Raw genomic sequence first — 21,047 nt, 5'->3', positions numbered from 1 at the left:
ACTTCCTCCAGTATCTAATTTCTTTAAGGTGGGGAGATTTAAATTAGATGTCAGCCATGTCCTACATCTACGCTTTCCTTAAACACCTTCAGGGACAGTGTTTATGCCACCTTTCTGGGCAGCCTGTTCCAATGTCTCAGCACTCTGAGAAGAAATTCTTCCAAATACTCAACTTGAACCTCTCCTGGGACAACCTGAGCCCATCCCAGATTGTATCATCAGTAGCACAGCCAGCAGGAGCAGGGAGGTGATTGTCCCCCTTGTACTCAGCCCTGGTGAAGCCTCACCTTGAGCACTGTGTTCAGTTTTGGGCCTGTCCCTACAAGACAGACAGTGAGGCCCTGTTTTTTTTTTTTTGAGGCCTCTTATTTTTTGTTTTTCTTAACATTAAGCTAACTTGATACAAAATTAGGCAGTTTGTGCACCTGGGCTGTCTGTCGAGATACACAAGGAGGGAAACACAATTCCAGAGGCAAATGTTTTTTTTTTCCCACACGCTCCAGCTCTCTGTTACACAGTGAGGATGACAGAGGTCTTGCATCACGCACCCCTAATTAATGGACCATTCCTTCTCCCACGTGCATTACTCGGGGAAGCCGAGAAGTGGCTCTGCCCACACCCGGAGCGGGAGGGCAGACGTGTGGCAATCGCGCGGGGGAAGCTTACGCAGCCGCCCGGGCTGCGGAACGTGCTGGAACCGCACGTCCTTCAGAGGGCGGTCTGACACAAAGCGGGCCCGCAGCTGGCGCAGCAGAACGCACTGACAGCGCATCCAAACAAGCAAGCGCTTTCATTTGGGAAGGATTCCCCGCGCGGGAGGCTCGTAGGCGCCAGAGGAGTCCACCCCTGTGTATCGCCGATGTCACAGCACGCGGGCTTCCCCTGCGTTCCGCCAACCGGCTCCGCCAGAGCCGAGACGAACTCCGCACGGCCCGGCCCCGCGCTCACCCCAGGGCCGGGGCCCTCCGGGGGCGGCGGGGGGGAGCGGGGGCGGCGCCGCACTCTGTGACGCCCCGCGGCCCCGCCTCGCCGCCCGGCCGGGCCCGGCCCCACGGAGGGACCGCAGAGGGAACATGGAGGCGGCGGCGGCGCGCCGGGGGGCCCGGCCGGGTCGGGCGGCGGCGGGAGCTGGGCGGTAGCGGCTCACCGGGTTCCCTCGCTACCCCCCGCGGCCGCCCCACCGCTCCCGAGCGGGCGGGAGGCGCCGGCGGCCTTTCCCCTCGCCGGGGGATGGCGGCCCCGGGCCCTCCGCAGCTCCCGTGGCCGCGGCCGGGCCCGCGGCTGCGGTCCGGGCTGGAGGTCGCGCTGCGGGTGCCCAGCCTGTTTCTCATCGACGCCATCTTCAACTCGGCCCCGCTGCCGGGCGGCTCCGTGTGCGCCGCGCTGCTGGGCGTGCTGCTGCGGCTGCTGGGTGAGACACCGTCCGGGCCCGGCGGGGCGCTGGGGGCGGCTCCGGGCGGCCCCGTCCGGGCCGGGCCTCGACCTCGCTGCTCCTTCGGCCCCCACCTCCCCGTACTGCCGGCCTCGTTCGCAGCTGCTGTGCCGCCTCGGGCTCTCCTCGGCCCCTTCCCTCAGCTCCGACCCCTTCCTTCCCGCTGCCTGCTTTCTGCTGCCCCGGTCTCTTCCCTCGGCGCTGTGGCTGTTGTCTTCCCCCTTCTGCCGGCCGGAGCGCCGTCTGTCCCCGTGGCCCCTCTCAGTATCCCACACCCATCCCCGGTTCCCGGGTTCTCTGTGTGCGGCCCCGGCTACAGGGCGGCGATGTGTGGTGCTTTCTGTTGTCCTCGCAGCGAACGGGGCCTCGGAAGCCACCCGAGGTTGGTGCGAGCGCTGCCGGGTGCCGTGTGCCGCGGGGCCGGCTGCTGCTGGGTGCTGCCGGCTGCCACTCGCGGTGTCTGGAGGCTTCCACAGCGTGTGGCAGCCATGTGACGCCGCGGCTGTGCGTTTCATAGGCGCGCGTCGGTAGCTGCCTGGCCGAGGTACGCTGCCAGGTCCCTTACCTCGGGAATGGCAGCCCGAAAGTGCCCCAGACTGAATTCACAAACTTGAGAGCTCTTCCAACTGGTTGCTTTCCAGCTTTTTCTGCTTTTCTTTTTTTTCTGGAGGTTAAGTCACTGGTGTAACAATGTGGTGCTGTCTTTGGTACGCTGCGCGGTGCTGAGAGGTTGTGCACCACGAGTAACGCTGCCTGCCGCTGTGAGAGCGAAACTGAACTGCAGTGGGGATGGCAGCCCGAGACAGGAAGGAACAGGGACGCTGAAACGCAGCCAGGAGCTTTGCAGGCCTGCGGCGCGCTGGCTTGGTGTGGTTTTGGTGTTTGTGTCAGGGGAAAAAAAAAAAAAGGCAGGGACATGGGTGGTACAGCTGTCAGGGGAGGAAAGTCAGAGGAGAGGTTAAAAGGGAACATAAACAGCAAGAAGCGCAGTGGGGATGGTGTTGCAATAGCAGAGGGGAAAAAGGGTGAAGTAAAGCAGGGCAGCAGGCAAGAGGAGAGCCAGGAGAAACCCGGAGCAGGGGTTTGGTTTGGGCTGCTACTCTAGGGAGCACAAGGCAGCTCCACAGGGCAGTGGTCACAGCCTGGAGCTCAGGGAGCTTTTGGGCAGTGCTCTCATCGGGTTTGAATTTTGGGTGTGGGAGCCAGGAGTTGGACTCCTAATCCCAGTGGGACCCTTCAGGGTATTTGTGATTCTGTGCCTTTTTGCAGCGGGGATACCCCTCTTATTTCCCATTTCTGGAGCTTCTACCTTTGCGTAATTGCTAAGAGTGCATCTCACTGCTAAGCAGTTCCTTTAAAAAAACAATGACGTTGCAGCACATCACTAAAGCAATTTTTGGGAGCCATTCATTGTGTAATAGAGATGCTGTAGGAAGCGCCTTGAACTTAGTCCAACGTAAATGGGACTAGGAGATACATTTTCAGATGATCTCTCTTTAAGTGTGTGATAATGACATCAAGTTATGAAGGACCTCTTCAGGATTGTGATCACTTTGCTGGAAGGGTGTGGGGAACTGGTTGATCCCTCCCCTGCCTCCAATGAGAGCTTTGGGAGCAGTTTGTGAGGGGCTGTGATTTGAGACAAGTGGGCTGTGGTTCTCAGCTTTCCAAAAATTAAATAAAATTGTAACTGCTTCAGGATGATGCTAAAGACTTTCCGTGTGGTTCAGTCAGTAGTTATTTTTTTTCCTGTGAATTTAAGGATTACAGGGTGCTGCGGTTTAACCCAGCAGGCAGATCAGCACCACACAGCTGTTCTGTTGTTCGTCCTCCCTCAATTGGATGGGGAAGAGAATGGGGGCAGGGGGGGATAAAACAAATGGATTGAGATGGACAGTTTAATGGGACAGAAAAGTGAAGGGGAAAATAATAATAGTAATGCATAACACAGTTGCTCAGCACCTTCTGACCAATGCCAAGCCAGTCCCTGAGCAGTGGCAGCCCCCAGTTCTACAGTACAAGAAGCTGAAACGTTCTTTGCTCTGTGCAGCATGGCTCAGCAAGACCAAAACAGTGGTGTGTTATCAATGTTCTAATCTGAAATCCAAAATACAGCACCAGACCAGCTACTGGGAGAAAGTTAACTCTGTCCCAGCCGAAACCAGGACACAGCTGGGGCTTTGCTGTTGTTAGGACACACTGAGATATTTATGTTGGATCTTGCTGTAATTAAATACAGGTGAAGTTGCCCTTTTTTGTTACCATTTGCTGTCTCTGAACAGCTAATGGAGAGACCTGATAGCTTTCAAAAATGGTGTCGAACAGCTCTGAATTACTCTGGGATATGTTTTACTTCAAGAATGCTAACGGGAGTTTGTATGATTTTTAAAAAGCTTTAATGCAGGAATGCTTAGTTTGATTCTTCCTTCACTTTCGTTCTGTGCAGGTTCATTGGGTTGGACACACTGTAGAAGCAAACTGCAGTGAAGTTTGTCTTTAATCTTTCAGGCTAACCTTGCTTTGTCTCCGCTGTTCATCTTTCAGATTCTGCGTGTGCTTTGTAAGCATTTCCACTGCGCAGAACCACTTGGTCATGGCAAAAAGATGGATGGTATGCCATGGCCGGAGGAGAGGAGTGGGCTGCTCCCCTCCCCTGCCACAGATCCCAGTCGCCGCTGGGGTCTTTTCAGGCTCCCTGCGGGCCTTGGCTCCTCCACGTGTATTGGCAATATATATGTTGTACATTTTGCTACGGCCCCAACGGGGGAGCCTGTAGGTGTAGCTTTTCTATCTTATCAGCTCACTGTAATATTGTTTCAGGGATGGCTTGCACGTGAAAGGTCAGTATTTTAAGATGACATGCAGTACCCAACTACCTGACTCTCCTATGGTTGTTTATTATGGTATACATGAAAAGGCAATGAAATGGTCAGACTCATTTTAGAAAGTGTTGTGTCTCGTGAGTTTGAGCTTTTCATGGAAGGACTGAGCAGAAGGCACTTCCTGAATGACTGTGTTCTTCCCTCAGTCAGCTTCCCGAGGTTAATGATTAGTTAAGGAGAACATTGTTACATCAGCCAGTGCTGCTTGCAAGGAGTACCTTTAAGATGCAGTAACTTTTTTAGGAGTACTCTGCCTTTTGCTATTAATTCTTGTTCATTTTTCCCCTTCTTACTTTTACCGTTTCTTCCTTGCATTCTACATCTGTGTACCAAAAAAATATACATGCTGTTGCTCAGTTCAGTTACAGGTGGAGAATGGGGGACTTTGCCAAAGCCTTTCAGAGTGCTTCACCTGGTGGGCTTACACCAGAGTTAATTGTGTGATGTAGGAAAGCTGTTAGCCTCTCGGTGACCTGCCTGCCTCGTCCCCTAGCTCTCTTTCATGCCTGTCCTCTGAGAAAATTTGTCTCGACTGTTTTGCAGGCTGTCCTGACACTTTGGCCAGTGTGGGTGTTTGTAGTTAGGTGCTTTGCTCAGGTGAAGAGGGGCTCAATATTGGATAAATGTGTAAAATTCACTGAATTTACTGGTGCTGTATCTGGTAATTCTTTCCTGCTTTTAGAGTTTACCTACCCGTAGATATCAGGGCTGGCCGGGGAACAATCTTTGAGGACTTGGACATTCTTGGTGCTCCAGTCTGAAACTGTTAAGATAGACTTAATAACAGTACTGACTTATGCTTAAATTGGCTCTCCATCACAGCAGTGCACATCTGTATTAAATACAGATCATAGAAGTGAATCAGATTATCCCCAGTTGGAAGGGACCCACAAGGATCATGGAGTCCAACTCCTGGCTCCGCATGGACCACCCAAATCCAAAACTTGTGTCTGAGAGTGGTGTCCAAATGCTCCTTGCACTCGTGCAGCTCAGGGCCATGCCTGCTGCCCTAGGCTTTGTGTTCCATGCCCACTGCTTTTTTCTAATCCTCAACCTTGCCTTCTCCAGATAAAAGTGGTTCTTTAGTCTGTTCTCTGAAGATAGCGTCATTGCTAATGCAAAGTTAGGAGTGTCTAATGGGAGAGCATTGCTGCAAAGCTAATAGGTAAATTCTGTTACTCAGTTTCTGCTGAGAACTAAATGGTTCCCATCTGTTTTTAGGTGTCTTTGTATCCAGCATTGTTCTGGTGTTACAACAGCGAGCACTTTTCAAGTTTTATATGATCGCCTCGGCATTTCTGCTGGCTGCAACTTCAGTGTTGGTGAATTACTATGCTTCTTTGCACATAAACTTCTACAGTGCCTACTACACAGCAGCTTTTGGAATTCAGTTCCTCCCTCATAAAGGACCTTCGCTATGGATGGCGCTTTCCATCCTTCAGCTTACCTTCGGAATCGGATACGTTACGTTGCTGAACATGCAGTCTGTATATTCCCAGCTAATCATCCTGGATATACTGATTCCTGTAATTGGCTTGGTTGTTGAACTACCTTTACATGTCCGACAGATGCTAGTTTTTATTTCAGGCCTAGTGCTGACACTGAACACCACAGTCATTTTAGTTACGAAAATCAAGTGGTTCTATTACTCAGTGCGGTATGTTTATCTGCTGGTGAGGCACATGTATCGCATTTATGGATTACAGCTATTGGTGGAAGATACATGGAAAAGGATTCGATTTCCAGCTGTTCTGCGTGTCTTCTGGCTGACGAGACTTACAGCACAAGCTGTGGTATTGACATATGTTGTAAAGATGGCTGAAACTAATACGGAAGACAAATTCTTCTTGATTTCGTGGGATAATTGTTGGGAACTGATCTGCAGCCTAATAATAAGTGGGTGTGATTCTACCTTAACTGTGTTAGGCATGAGTGCTGTCATTTCCTCCATAGCACATTATTTGGGACTTGGCATCTTGGCCTTCATTGGGTCGACCGACGAGGACGACAAAAGGCTGGGTTTTGTAGCACCTGTTCTGTTTTTCATTTTGGCTCTGCAGACTGGTTTAAGCGGACTGAAACCAGAAGAAAGACTAGTTCGTCTGAGCCGAAACATGTGCCTTTTGCTGACCGCAGTCCTGCATTTTATCCATGGAATGACAGACCCCGTGCTGATGTCTCTCAGTGCCTCCCACGTGCCGTCGTTCCGCAGACACTTCCCCGTGCTGTTTGTTTCAGCCTGCCTTTTCATCCTGCCGGTTCTGCTCAGCTACGTCCTCTGGCACCACTACGCACTGAACACGTGGCTTTTCGCAGTTACTGCGTTCTGCGTAGAGCTCTGCCTGAAAGTAATCGTTTCTATCACTGTTTATGTATTGTTTATGATCGACGGCTACTACAACGTGCTGTGGGAAAAGCTTGACGACTACGTCTATTACGTTCGCTCCACTGGCAATATTATTGAGTTTATATTTGGAGTCATCATGTTCGGAAATGGAGCTTACACAATGGTTTTTGAATCGGGAAGTAAGATCCGCGCTTGCATGATGTGTCTGCACGCGTACTTCAACATCTATTTGCAAGCAAAGAATGGCTGGAAGACTTTTATAAATCGCAGGACTGCTGTTAAGAAAATAAACTCCCTTCCAGAGGTGAAAGGAAGTCGGCTCCGTGAAATAGATGACGTATGTGCAATCTGCTACCACGAGTTCACCACGTCTGCTCGCATTACTCCGTGCAACCATTACTTTCATGCACTTTGTCTTCGGAAGTGGCTGTACATTCAGGACACTTGCCCCATGTGCCATCAGAAAGTGTATATTGAGGACAAGGAGAACGCCAACATCTCTAACAACAACGGGTTTGTGCCACCAAATGAAGATCCTGTACTAGTTGCAGAAGAAGCTGCTGATGCTGAAAATGAATTAAATGAAGATAACGACAGCTCGGATAGTGGCGAAGAAGATGATGATGGTGTGGAACAGCACTTGAATGAGACTCTTAACGCTGACTCTGACTCTCTTGGGTGATTAAGATGTTCTTTCCTAAGCCGTGAGGTATTTGTTTAAAATTGACTCAAACAGAATAAAAGCATCACTTTGTAGTTATTGTACTTTTAAGCACAACAGCAGTATCTCGGTGTTGAGTCTGTGAATGGTGGTTGTTTACTGTGGTGTGTGCTACTGTAAATATACCTCTAATTTTTGCTGGTCTCTTTCATGACCACCTTAAATTATGTACATTATTGTACATGGAATAAAATGTTTTCACGTTTTTAAGATGGTTGGAAAAACACTCTTTAATTGATGTAGTGATAATGCTGTGCCAAAGACTGCCTACCAGTAATCCCTGATCAGTGAGTTCTGGATGTAAAACACTGGTGAAAACAGACTGTTCAGCGGGTTAAATCAGAAACGAAAAGCTTGAACCAAAGCAGCTTTACTTAACAAATTCAGTATTAGCAGAGCTTTATCACTTAAAAAATAGTGAGTTGTGTTTAAAAAGAAAACAATGCAAAGCTTAGGTTGGTAGACTTAACACTACAGCATTTGCCGAAGTGGAGCAAAAGATGAAACCGCTAAGCTTTCTGGTCAAGTAGTAAGCATGCACTTGATTGTTAAGCACTTCTGAATTACCAGTAGTAACTTGAAGCATTCTACACGTGAACTCAGCAGCCTGGTATTCATTTTGCAATGTGTGCAGGTATTAACAAGAGCTGCTAGCTTAGGCTATTCTAGAAATTGATCCCGAATCTTGATGAAAAGGAAATAGGGCTAGGAAACTGTACCAATGCAGACCACTTTTTCAAAATCAGCTTTAATCTTGTACAAAAAGCACTACATATTGGCTTCTGTCGATAAGAACTTGCAGATATGATCAGTCTTAACTTTTTTGCAATATACTTACTAAAGTTATGTTGAATAAATGTAAGAAAACTTTATATATTTGGAAAGAAGACTTTAATAGTGTTGTTATATAGAGTATTGGCCAACTCGAGTGGGTCATCTTCTCTTACTGCTGCCATAATTTCCAATATTTGACTAAAAAAAAAAAATAATAATTGCTATTAGACTCCAAAAATCAGTACTGAATATACATCAGAGTGTCACATCTGTATGTACATGAGTAACTAAGATTAACCTGGAATAAAAACCTACTATGAGAGCAACAGGCTGAGATGCTCTGATACGGAAACAGCTTCACTTACTAAAGTCAGTAACTTCTATTCCCTGGTTGCTGGTTGCTCACTGGTACAGGTTCATCTTTGGTCTTTTGACTCTTGTTCAGAGGTAATTAAACAGCTTTCTGTTCCAAAGAAAGTGTCATTTTGTGCATGTCTTTATCAGTGGTCTTGACTTTTCAGACTAAAATTCATTAACCTCCTATCAAGGTTAAAGTGGCACTATAAACAAACTGGTTTATGGCAAAGCTTAAATTCCAGCTATAAGCGTAACAGGTTACCTCTACCAGGACAGCTCAGTTCTGCTTCCCCTTTCTCTAGACAAACTGTGATGGATACACTCAGATGTCAGTAGGAGATGCTAAATAAGCACTTTTAGAAGGCCTGGAGCTTTGGTAGAATCCAGGAGAAGGAGGCAAAAGGAAGGTAAAGACAAGTATTAACACTCAGTAAGAGCAAACCAGGCCACGGCCCCTTCTTATTTGTTTTCTGTCACTGAAGTACAGGAAAAACCCTGTATGTTCTGTACAATTCTAGCAGTAGGAAAAAACCAAACTTCCTTGTGGTGAAGATGAAGGACCTTAACTTTAGCAGTGTGGTTTGGGTTTTGGATTTTTGCCTCAACTTAGGCAATAGTTAAACTTCTTTTCAAGGAAAACAGTAGAAAAAGTTGCTCCTAACTGTTCTTGGAATGCCAGTATTCTCATAGATGAAGAATTAAGAGCATTTCATGCTTGTGTTTTGCAGCCAAAAGGCTTCTTTATTTAAGAGTATTTTCAAGAGAAGATGGGATAAGATCAGGCCTATGTAGAAATGATAATTCCAAGTACCAAAGAGTATCAGCCCTGAAGAGCTTTGGGAGGGCTTACAGGTACTTGTCCCCACTTAGTTGCAGTGGGAATGTGATGTTTTGCTGCAATACTGTATAAAAGCTGCAGGAGGAAAAAAAAAAAAAAAAGCCTCTGGTAGATAAAGTTTCCACAAAAATAGCTTCCAAGGTGTGTATAGCAGGTCTTAATACACATTAATATATAGATATCACCATCAAAATTAAAAGCTGTCTTCCCCACTCTTGCACCACCACCAAAGAAAGACAAGTGGAAAAACCCTCCTGCCAACTGAGCTATATTAAACAGTGTATGGACCCTAAATATTAAATATAGTTTGTGGCCTCATGCTAACTTTCCTCTCACAACAGATCATGCTGCTTGACAACTCACAAAATGCCAACTCTCACTGTAATTCCTCAGGCTTACGACATTCTCAAGTTACTAATCTACTACTAGTAATGGTTATAATTAATTTTAAGAGGACAGTATTTTTGAAATAAGGCTCTTATTTCATTAACAGCAACAACAAAAAAGCCACAGTACAGCAGCCACGTACTGCTGTAGGAAAGGCACCAGGTGCTGCCAGTGCTGGGGTTTCTGAAGCACTGTGATGAGCTGCACGTCGGGCGGCAGACAAACACAGGATGGTGTAACAGACACACCTGCCACAGCAGCCTTGTTCAGGCAGCAGGAAAGGTCATCAACTCTTGTGAGGCAAACAAATGTTCTCAGTTGATCTCTTCTGCATTTGTGGACTGACCTCAGAAAGTCTAAAATTCTGATGCAGCCCTTCTGTCCCAACGTGTGCAGTTTGTGTTATATATAAATAATGAGTTTTAAGGAGTGTTACAGGGCAACACCTCTGCATTAAAATGTATTTTGAGCCCTGGTGGAGTAGCCATGGCAACTTAAACCATGATGTAGCATCATCAGCAGTCTCCAAAGTTTCTTCAAGCCTACAACAGCAGCATTCCCTTCCGTTCTCACATACACTCTTGTTTTGACACTTCAAATTCCTACAGTCTTCAGTAGCATTGTGAGAAGTATTTAGGAATTAGTTCCAAACAGGTACTTTACGCATAGAAACGTACAGATTTCACAGCAAATAAAGATCTGGTCAAGTAAATAGGCTTTGCATCTGGCTCTGTGCAGCTGTGAACTTTGCTGCACTGAAAAGTCACATACTACAACACAAGAAACTTTCCTCATTCCTTCTTTTCAAGGAGCTGGTAACAAGAATGATAGCACCAACTGCCCTAAGCAACCAAAGAGACTTTGCTAGCAGTTGTGAAAATTCATAGATTTCACCTACCCATGCTGTTAATGGAATAACACTTTCACTAAAACAATACACTTCCTTGCTTTTCCCACCTCTGGGAGGATGCATTCTGAGGATGTAACAGAAGTCAGGCTTTCTGTACGTTCAGGCTGTGACTCCAGCAGCCCCTAGAGCTTTCTCTTACTGTTCTCTCAGTGACTACTGTTACTTATATCTAAACTTCACAAGATCAATGTTTTATGAAACATTTGTTCCAGCATCATAGCAGGATGAAGGAAGCACCCTTAACCAAGTTCACATGATGGCATCCTTTACCACAGGCACAGAGAGGCCTGAAGGGAACTGGGAGCAGCCCTATCAGTGTCATTTCTGTCTACTCCCTGTCTTTGCACTGTCTGTCTTCAGAGGACAGCACAGCTCCAGAGCTGCATCAGTTTTAAACATAACTGCAACTGACTGAAGTTTATTCAAGTGAATTTACTTTACAGGGCTTAACTCATTCTTCAGCATACAGAGTGAAAAGAAAGAGTCAGCACTGGTTTCGTTTTCACGGAGCTTTCTGCATTCAGAATTGTTGAAATGGAAAAATTTAGTCCTTAACATATACATATATATCTATATATTTTACAACCCATTAAATAATACCTTGCATACTTAAATACATTTAAATTCATTTCTATTTACTATCTTTCCCGTGGACTGTTGCTTTTCTTTTCCCCCTGTGAATCTGAAATATTTTATGTAATCCTACACGAGTGCACTTACATTATATGGCAGGGCTCATTCCTGTCCTTCAGGCAGTGCCCCATTTCCCATTTCTTTTTGGTAGGAAATGTAGTTTTCACATATTTCGATCCAGCATGAGTATTTTTCACTCCACACCAGGGTGCATCTAGTTTCATTTGAAAAACAGAATTAAGAGCATGCAATCACTTGAGAATACCATGAGATGGCTTAATCAACTCAGCCACAGACATTAGTTTTCCTTATCTCTTTTGAGGAATGACTTGAACAGACTGGGATAATTTAATACCTGAACAATCTTTGCATTTTTATACCATTCTCTTAAGCAGTTTACCTTTTAAAATACCGTACAGTAACACATCCCCCTAATCTCTAACATAACAATGCATGCACTGCATCTGTTCCAAAGAAATTTCCAAATTTGTTAACGTTTGTGCTTCGTAAGCAAATTAGTTAAAAGCATCCAGGCAGTTTGCTTTTTTTTTTTCAGATTCAGAAATTCCAATGAAACCAGCATTTTTAACTGCCAGCTCCTTACATGTGAAACGCACACACAAACAAATCCCACACTCTGATGTTGCAGCTCATTAGCCCAAGAGGGGAACGTGAGCCTTCTCCCACAGTACTCCATTTAAAGATCTGTTGTTTCCAGTTGACATTACAGCTACCACTGGCAGGACCTCAGCCACTGCCCTGTCTGGCACTTCTCCAGCAAGCTGCACTTCAAAAGATAGTTGAGCAGGACTTCAGTATTTAAATACAACTGAAAATCCAGGCTCGTCAGTGTATCCTTTCCACCTTCCCCTGTTACACTGGGGACTGACAGGCAGCTCCTTCCCTCGAGCAGAAAGCTGAAAAGGAGTATTCAGAGAGCTCACAGGCTGCCCTCCAAAACAGAGCAGTGCGCAGTCCGTTCTCTGCTCCTGTCTCCTTCCTCTCAGGCTTGCTTATCACTGCTATGCAAGCATATCGTGTTGCCCAACAGCATTTAAGTCACGAACTGCTGACCAAGATATAAAATCTTACCGGTCTCTATCATTAATCGTTCACTAGGAATTGATTTCAGTGCTTCCAAGTTGGCTTCTGTTTTCAATGAACTAGAAAAATAAAGAGTGTGTACAAGTCATTACTTCGCCTGTTGAAGTGTTTCATAGCAAAAACAGCCTCCTAAACAATTTAAAGAAAATTTGCTTTTTTTTTTAAATGCTGCCTCTAAATTCAAACTTTGCACTTAGCAGCAAACATGGAGTTACTGGGAAGCTGGCTTACCCTGGGGACAGAACCCATCTGCCCAGCCTCAGCTACCCATGGCACTGAGACAGCCAAAGCTGGCTGTGTGACCAGCAGATAAAGCTGATCAGGTGACATTTTGCACTACTCCTATATTTGACATGGTAACTGAAAACTATGCTGTTTTTTTTTTCATGATCTCACAGTAAGGCTGCTTCCATGCTCTATCACGTTATTCATTTCCAAACGAGGACTGACTGGAGGGTAGTAGGAAGGACCCCAGACCAGATTAGCTTGCTGAGTGGTGAGTTAAGAACTTTTTGTAGCTAAAAGATTAATGAGTGCAATTCTAAATCTGTCAGATGATTAAGGGCCTATCGAGCTTTGAAAACTTGACCTCGTTGTTTAAAAGAAACCAATGAGTTCATTGCAGCTGCCATTTTAAAATAGCTTTATTTCCTGCGAGGAACTTACCAGCCATTTATTCCAATGTAAAGATCCAAATCTATTATTGCTGCTGCTTCTTCCTTTGTGCCATCAAAAGAATGAACCTACAATCAATATAAATGCATATGCAGATGTGTAATACACAGACTTAATTTAAAACTCCAATCATTTAAAATCATACAGGAGTATTGACTTGCGTCATAAATACCTTTCAATGGAATGCATTACACATGTATTCAAACAAAGATGGGACATAGCTCATCTGATTCTGAACTGGGGCAAAGCTCAGGCTGAGGTCACTGGAATGCTGCAACAAAACCAGTTATCACGTTTCATTAGTGATTAACGTAGGAAAAGTCTATGCTGTGATACTGCTTACGGCCCACAAATTTTCTGTAGCCAATACCTGAAATCTGGGAGGTTACATACAGCAAGCAATGCTGCATGTGCTTAGTTTTTACATTCTCGCCTTGGTATTCCCTAGAGGACACTGCCAGAGTAAGAGTTGGAATTATTTTCAGCACAGATTTTAGCCCAAAGGAACCCAACAGCCTACTGGTCATCTTAAGTGATGGGTCATAGGGTGTGAAGTGTAACCCATGTGGAAGCTGTGGTCCCTGAAGGGAGCAAAGAGAGCGCCCACTTCCCCGTGCAGGCAGAGGAACAACCAGCAGCAGAGGGTGCTCTTTGTGTCTCTGCTTGATATCAGCTGTGCAGGACTGAAGGAAGGAGTGACCACTCAGTGCAACTTCAGAGCTTGGGGAAGGTTTTGCAGTACAAATGGGGAAACTTGGGGACGGAGATAACCAGACCAGTCGTGGTCTGACACGAGCAGGATGCAATAGTCCAAGTCTTCATTACTTTTGGAAAACCACGGCATAATAGAAAACTGAAAGAGAACTGCTGGACTTCCTTAATCATTTCATCTGAAGTTTCTTCCTGCTATGTGTTTGAATTAAAATACACAATCTGAATATCTAAGGACAGGAAGCAATCAGAAGATACATCTGGATGTAATTTGAAAATCATGTCTGATGTCAGAAGCAAATGTTTGAGGTTACAGCTCCCACTGGGAACACGCATCCAAATTATCTGTGGTCTGGAGGCACTGCAGTTACAGGCACTGCAGAATTGGGAAGAGGCCAATGTCAATTATAAGGTGCTTAAACTGTCCTTCTGCTAGGCCAAGAAAAACTGGTCATGTCAGCTCAGAGCCATGTCTCAGCCTATTCCCTTGCAACATAAAACTGTTGAATAAGCAACAAAAATAAAAATACTGATATAATACAGATATATATTTTTTTTAAGTGGATTGCAAATAGTAATTTATAATAGCTGAAAGTACCCAACAGGCAGCCTCCACAGACTCCATGGCAAACAATAAGTCACACATTAACAACGACATTCACATACATCCTCCAGCCCCACACACATATGTAAAAATGAACCCCACACCAAAGCCCATACTTACCACTCCTCCAACAAATCTATCTCTGTTTCTTCTCATTATGTCTGCAACATAAAGAGTAAAAACATAAGGTGGTTTTGTAACAGATAAAGGTGAAGGATCCCTGCTCTTCACACAGGGTGGTGACGCACTGGAACAGGCTGCCCAAGATGGGTGGTTGGCAACCCTGCACGTAGCAGGGGGGCTGAAACTAGATGATCATTGTGGTCCTTTTCAACCCAGGCCATTCTATGATTCAGGTTTCTAGATTTTTCATATTCAGAATTCGTTACTGCTTGAAATCCTCATGCAACACCCACCTAAAAATTCAGCATGTGAGTTTCTGCAGTGAAGAAACATGGGCAGTCTTGTTTGCTCTGCCAGGTCAAACTGTTTTTCAAAGTATCTGTAAAATAAAAATCACTTTTAAGCAGAAATTCAAAGACTAATGAAAGACAGCAGAACAGTTTTTCCAGTGCTTGTACATTTTGGTCCTCCGGAGCTAAAGACAAATGGATGGATTTGCCATGCAGAAGCTATCATCCATTCAACAATTTAGGCATTCACGTTTAAAAGCAACTTTCTGCTGCGGGATATTCATGCAGCAGTGATGAGCTCAGATAAGAAGTGGCCAAAAGCATCAATAATGGAAGAATTCATAAACATATATGCTGAGCACATACCCCTGAGTATTGTGAGTGCTGGTGGAATTGGGTTTTATTTATTTGTAATGACAGAGGAACTGCCAGTTCTCTCCACAAGGTTCTGAAATGCCAGGGATAGAAGAGAGTGTCTATCACACAGAGACTGCTATTTCAAGAAGTATTTGTAAAAGGTGTGGGGGTGGGTGAGGGAGCACTGTGCAGAATTCTATAGCCCCGAATGGCCCAAATTAGTCCTCAGAGCTGGCAAAGTAACAACGCAGAGTTTTTGTTTGCTCTTCCACAAAGCTCAGCCTTGTCTTTCTTGACATGAAACAAATACCAATACCACGCATCTTCTGCCCTGTTTTGCACACTGTCTTCACTCTTTCCCCATTTCTCACTGGTTCTCCCTCTATTGCTTGCATGCTTGCATCCTTTCCTTTTCACTCATTGTTATTCCTGTCCTACCTCCTACTTCCAGGATTCCCTTTGAAGGAGCAGTAACAGCGAGGCAGCCATCTATGAAGACAAAGACGTGGGGCAGAGGGCAGTAAGCAGGTAGCCAGCTCCCCAGTGCACTTTCTAAAGTTAGAACCAGTGAGTACCAATTTAACCTTGTCTCCAGTAACCTGCTGCTAGTTCTGATCCCACAGTATCATTACTTACAGTTTCTCTGTCTGCCATGCTACACTCAGGCATGAGAATTAGAAATGCTCCTCTCACGCTCCTCACAATTTTCTTTGTAGTTGGACACTGTGCATAGTCTACGTTGACTAAAATCCAAATTTAATTGCAATGCACAATTGCTCTTGCTGTTTAAATAGCTACAGTTGCTTGATTGGTGTTTTGTATTTTTTTTTTTTAAACAGCTGTTTTCATTCTTCAGACTTGCTTCATACCAAAATGAGGTTTTAGAGACTGAGCTGCAAATAATCCCCATAAGTAACTACTGGCTGATGTAACCTTTTACCCACAAAACCACTACTGTTCTCAAAGCTGAGAGGGAGGCAATGCAAGCTTCTTCCTTATCTAGCTACAGTGAAGCCCATCACATCACATGCTGCTATGTGCCCTGTGAAAGAGAATGAGGAAGTCGACAAGGAAGTTCCTAGATAAAAAAGAACAAAACACAAAAACCAGGAAAGAGAAAGTCTGGAAAAGCCGACAGAAACCTGACACATGGTGATCAGAACATAACAGTGTAAATCATCAGGATGCCAAACCTTACTAGTTACAGTGCTGAAGGTATGGCCTTCTTCTGTCGGATGAGAGCCAAGCCACTGGCTACGTCTGTTTCTCCTCAATAATGTTTGAAAACATCCTTGCTTGTTTGTTTGCACATTTAGTGTTGAGCACATACTTCAAATACTCTGGCATTTTCAGTTTGGGGATCACAGCACTAACACAGATGAAGCAGATTTGGCCATGCAGAAGTAGATCTCCAGAAAAGCAACTTGGGATTCACGTATTAGTGATAGTATATTTCTTCTGTCTGTTTCAAAGAGCTCTGAGAAACTAGGTTTATGTATTTTGTTCTGTCTAATTTGGGGAATATTTGCAGTACTACATTCATACAGTAAAAGACATGATCAACTCTCCCTACTGATTACGTGTGGCAATTAGCAAAATAGACAACTAACCACTGCCCCCCAGTGACTAATTCTACCCATAGCAGCAACCTGCCACAATTCATCAGTCTCCTTTCATTGGAATGCCCCTTCCACCACCCACCTTTTCTCACAAAGAGAACTGCAGACAAAGACTGTCAATACAGGAATGCAGGCTGATGTTAGGGGCTGTGGTTGCTCCTGTCACTCAGTATGACTGCTGTGTATATTACTTCAAATTACCGATCTCTCCGGGTCCTCAGATGAACATATCAGCCCTCAATTATCTCAGCTAACACTGCCCATAGTAAAAGCTTCCTTCTCTCCACTGCTGACTTACTCTTTTTGATAGTTCTGTTCCCTCCTCTACGCCTTCCACTCCAACAAACTAATTCTTCCTTCACGTACTACAGTTACATTAATTCTCACCAAGAGTCTGCTAGACTGAGCGTGAGCAAGAATGAATAGCTGCCACACCTGGAAACCCAGCAATTCTGATGGATTTTACAGGAAAGGACACGTTGAACCCACACCGTGCAGGAAGCAAAATTCACTGCTTCCTTTAAAGTCACGTTTTCTGACACAAAAAAAATCTGCAAACTGCAAATGTCTACTTGACTAAATGCTACCTGGTAGAACACAGGAAGGAAAGCACTGATGTACAGTGATACAAATCAACTTATAGACAGCAAGTTTCTTACTTGAGTTGGATGTCCTTTGGGCAAAACTCCAATCTGTCAAAATCTGCAATTAGAAAGAACAAAACCCCAGTTAGTTAGGGTTCGAGGATGTCTACACGTTTATACATATCAGTACTGAAGTACTAAGATAACACTTACCTAGGCCACATTCTCCAACTGCTATTATCTTTGTCTTATTCTTTTCAATTAGATTTTTTAATTCTGATAAATACTGGTCAGGGTTACTCTGCTCAAATTCCCCGCAGCGTGTAGGGTGGCAGCCAGCTGTGCTGTAAAACATATCTAAAGCAACACATTATTAGATGGTTTTAAGAAAAAAATATGAGTTCATATAAGCTATAGCCATTATCTGTGCCTGGACATTTTTCATTACTTGTAATTTTAAAAGAAAACTCCCTCTTTACCTCGTGTGCCTCTACATTCATTAGCTGGGACAGGATTTTGCAAGCAATGTCTGACTTATCTAGAAATCCCATCTAGATGACCTCAGTACCAAAACAAAAAGACACATGCAGTGCCTTTACGAAGAATGTAGAAGTATGGGAGGGAAATACATACGTATAAAATATGCCTTTATGCATATAAAAATATTCATATAAATACATATGTACACACACAGAAAGGCCTTAAGCAATGGGTTGGACCAGGTTACCTCCTCTGCTTCATTCCAACCTGAGTTCTTTTTTGATTCTCTTCTGTAAACAGTACTTTAATGTATATAAATACACTACTTTCTTAAATAGAATAAGTATTTAAGTAATTAGTGCAGTGATAACTACCTGAAGAAAAAAAAGGAGGGATACATTCCTTTTAATGGGAGGGAAAACTGGGAGGGAGATACATTCTACATCATATATCCATTTCAGCCTACTTCTGGAAGAGGGCCTTGTGATAAATTGTGCTTCCAGCAGCACACATGGCTTGGTTTTTCTAAACATCTGAACTGCCTAGAAACAGAAATCAGAGCAATGATTAATCCCTTCCAACACCCAGAAATCTAAATAGCTGTATAAAGCCATACACAATGCAGTGATCTCACTCTGAATCCTCATTTTCAATTTTAATCTGAGATTCTGTAAGCAAGTCCAGGGGCATGTCTTTATACACTCTTAACGTAGGAGGCTTAGGGAGACCTCGCTGCACTCTACAACATCCTGAAAGGAGGCTGTGATGAGGAGGGGTTTGGCCTCTTCTCTCAAGCAACAAGCAGAACCCAAGGAAATGGCCGCAAGTTGTACCAGAGGAAGTTAGACATAAGGAAGAACTTTTTCTCTCAGAGAGTGGTCAGGCACTGGAATGGCTGCCCAGGGAGGTGGTGGAGTCACCGTCCCTGGCAGTGTTCAAGAGGCATCTTGAACAGAGGATGAGGAGCTACGAGATATGGTTTAGTGCTTGTGGTAGCAGTGGTAATGGGAGGATGGTTGGACTAGATGATCTTGTGGGTCCTTTTCAATCTTGTGATTCTGTGATTAATTCTGAGAGACTGTGGGCAGATTCAATTTTTGACCAACAATAGAAGTCTGAAGCAAAAATACCATTGGTCTGTGCCAGCTGCAATGCATCTTTACTGTCCTGGAGACTCCCACCTGTAATCAAAAACTGGAAAGAAGAAGTACTGTCAGGATGTTCTGCTTTGAATATCAAGCAGAATGTTTAAGAAAACATTCAGAGAGAACTAAGAGTCTAGGCAGAGAACACAAGACAATTATTAATATGCATATATAACAAAGCTTGTACAGTAGGTAACAAAGATAGATTTATTTTTTTTGCAGATACAGACAAATATAAATATTTTCAGATTAAGAGATTAAGTTTTCAGGCAAGCAAACACAGTTTTGGGATGGGGCAGACTTCTGGCACTGCATGGCTCCGTCCTTTAGATAAGAGGCTTTCAGCAAACTGCCAAGTGCTCATTCCTCCTGCCAAGGAGGGTTTATTTAATATTTCTAATACACCAGCAGAATAGTTCACAACAGCATCCAATGTGTTGTATTTTAACTCTTATCTTTGCCTTGATACTTCATTGATTTTAGAGATGCATAGAGGCATACAGTAGGCAGACTACAACTAAATAATGTGGTCCAAGGCAGACAAGTTAAAAGAGTTACAAACCTGCTCACTGTTATGGAGTTTCAATATGTGAAAGCTACCATTTACTAGCAGTCATTCAGATATCACAACCACACAAGCTTATAGGTACTTCTACCTTTTTTGCAGTCGCCAATTACCTTTATGTATCAAAATATCTGCATATTCACAGCCATCAGACCCTTTTTGAATATTTGCCCATGCACTGGTAACTGCAAAGTGAGTCACCTAAAACAGGACAATGTATCTAACATGGAAACTTCTGTAATGATTTACTACAGTATGTAGGAGGAGAACATCTTTTCACTGAAAATGTACAATTAATCACAGATCATACACAACAGCACTGGATTAAAATCATTACTGCCTAATGATCAGTGCAAATTAAAGACAAGGCTCTCGGCATGGAAGACTTCCACATTACGGTAGTGAAGAAAGTTGCCATGTTTTCCTTTGCAACTTGCAGAACTGTTTCAATAGTGGAGCACTCCAAAAACATCAAAAGCAGGATAAAATGTGTAGAAAATTCCAACTGCGAGGAATTACCTTTTTAACACCAACTTTGACAGCTCTCTCTACCACATCCAAAAGGTCATCTGCAAAAGCACACAGAAACATCACATACTGAACTTCGTAAGTTTCAGGAGCCAAGTAAACTCCTTTTGAACGTAAAATTACATTCACGCGGTGCCACCACATCCACATCCACATACACACAGAAAAAAAAGACTTGGAACCAATAGCGAGAATCACAGAAGGGCAGGGCTTGGAGGAGCCCTCAGAGCCGCCCAGCCCCGCCCCGCTGCGGGAAGATTCCCGCCCAGCTCAGCTGCCCCACAGCACCGCAGGGATGGGGGCGGCCGTGCCAGCCCACACAGCTTCCTGCTTCATGCCTTAACACGGAACGGACAGCCAGACTCGGAGGAAAAATGAATAAATATGAAGTTCGAACATGAAGCAGTACGTACCTTGATGTTTTCGCGTTCCCCTGTAGATCCCCCTGAACACGGGGTCCGTGAGGTTAACGCCGATATCTGCCAACAAAAACCCCGCAGATATACGTGGATTCATTCTGAGGAGCAGCAACTCAAAGCGCACCTCGGCGGCCCGAGGGCACCGCACTGACAGCGCCCGCCAAGCGACCCGAGCCGCCCCTCCAGCACGGCCACCCCCACACGAAGCCCACACTCCCCCTCCTCACACCCCGTCCCGCCGCCCCCTCACCCACGAGCTTGGCGCGGCTCATGGCGGCGGTGGCGGCGCGGCGCATGCGCAGTGCCGTACCGTCCTTCCCGTCAGCCCCGCGGGTCGGCGAGACATGGCGGCCTACCTGACGCACCAGCAGAAGGTGCTGCGGCTGTACAAGAAGTCCCTGCGGCACTTGGAGTCCTGGTGCATCCATCGGTGAGGAGGAGAGGGCTGGCGCGACGCTGGGAGCGGTGCCGGGCCCGGTTCCTGTGCGCTCGGCGGCCCCGCTGCGTTTTGTCCTTCGTCCTCAGCGCGGGGCGGGGAGCGGCCGCTTCGGCCCAGGGTCTG

General features: G+C 45.1%; 2 protein-coding genes across 3 annotated transcripts; one reads left to right on the top strand and one right to left on the bottom strand.

Annotated features, from left to right (window-relative positions):
* The first annotated feature begins 1,095 nt into the window (after window positions 1-1,095).
* RNF139 (ring finger protein 139) lies at window positions 1,096-7,592 on the top strand. The gene is made up of 2 exons (XM_048940268.1): window positions 1,096-1,411; window positions 5,536-7,592. The coding sequence occupies exons 1-2, from the start codon at window positions 1,231-1,233 to the stop codon at window positions 7,341-7,343; spliced, it is 1,989 nt and encodes a 662-aa protein (XP_048796225.1). The 5' UTR covers window positions 1,096-1,230; the 3' UTR covers window positions 7,344-7,592.
* Window positions 7,593-8,110: 518 nt separating this feature from the next.
* TATDN1 (TatD DNase domain containing 1) lies at window positions 8,111-20,913 on the bottom strand. 2 transcript variants are annotated; one of them, XM_048940269.1, is made up of 12 exons: window positions 20,736-20,913; window positions 20,480-20,545; window positions 20,058-20,107; window positions 18,959-19,022; window positions 17,562-17,705; window positions 17,424-17,466; window positions 14,792-14,877; window positions 14,496-14,536; window positions 13,052-13,128; window positions 12,374-12,444; window positions 11,369-11,495; window positions 8,111-8,354 (listed from the first exon to the last, which is right to left on the bottom strand). In XM_048940269.1, the coding sequence occupies exons 1-12, from the start codon at window positions 20,911-20,913 to the stop codon at window positions 8,252-8,254; spliced, it is 1,050 nt and encodes a 349-aa protein (XP_048796226.1). In that variant the 3' UTR covers window positions 8,111-8,251. The 2 variants fall into 2 exon arrangements, with proteins under 2 accessions (XP_048796226.1, XP_048796227.1); XM_048940270.1 differs by lacking the exons at window positions 17,562-17,705; window positions 18,959-19,022; window positions 20,058-20,107; window positions 20,480-20,545; window positions 20,736-20,913 and having other exon boundaries at window positions 17,406-17,468.
* Window positions 20,914-21,047: the final 134 nt, after the last annotated feature.

The sequence above is a fragment of the Lagopus muta genome, chromosome 3, assembly GCF_023343835.1.
Source record: "Lagopus muta isolate bLagMut1 chromosome 3, bLagMut1 primary, whole genome shotgun sequence".
In the NCBI taxonomy this organism is placed as follows: domain Eukaryota; kingdom Metazoa; phylum Chordata; class Aves; order Galliformes; family Phasianidae; genus Lagopus; species Lagopus muta.
This window is presented reverse-complemented; position numbering and strand designations above follow the sequence as displayed.

Bases quoted from the DNA above. Each gene is read 5' to 3' on its own strand.
- RNF139 (XM_048940268.1), top strand. From the start codon at position 1,231: ATGGCGGCCCCGGGCCCTCCGCAGCTCCCGTGGCCGCGGCCGGGCCCG. The intron at 1,412-5,535 runs GTGAGACACCGT...ATCTGTTTTTAG, and splicing joins CGTGCTGCTGCGGCTGCTGG to GTGTCTTTGTATCCAGCATT.
- TATDN1 (XM_048940269.1), bottom strand. From the start codon at position 20,913: ATGGATGCACCAGGACTCCAAGTGCCGCAGGGACTTCTTGTACAGCCG. The intron at 20,108-20,479 runs GTACGTACTGCT...GTGCTTTTGCAG, and splicing joins GGGAACGCGAAAACATCAAG to ATGACCTTTTGGATGTGGTA. The intron at 14,878-17,423 runs GTAAGAAACTTG...TTTATTTTACAG, and splicing joins CCAAAGGACATCCAACTCAA to ATACTTTGAAAAACAGTTTG.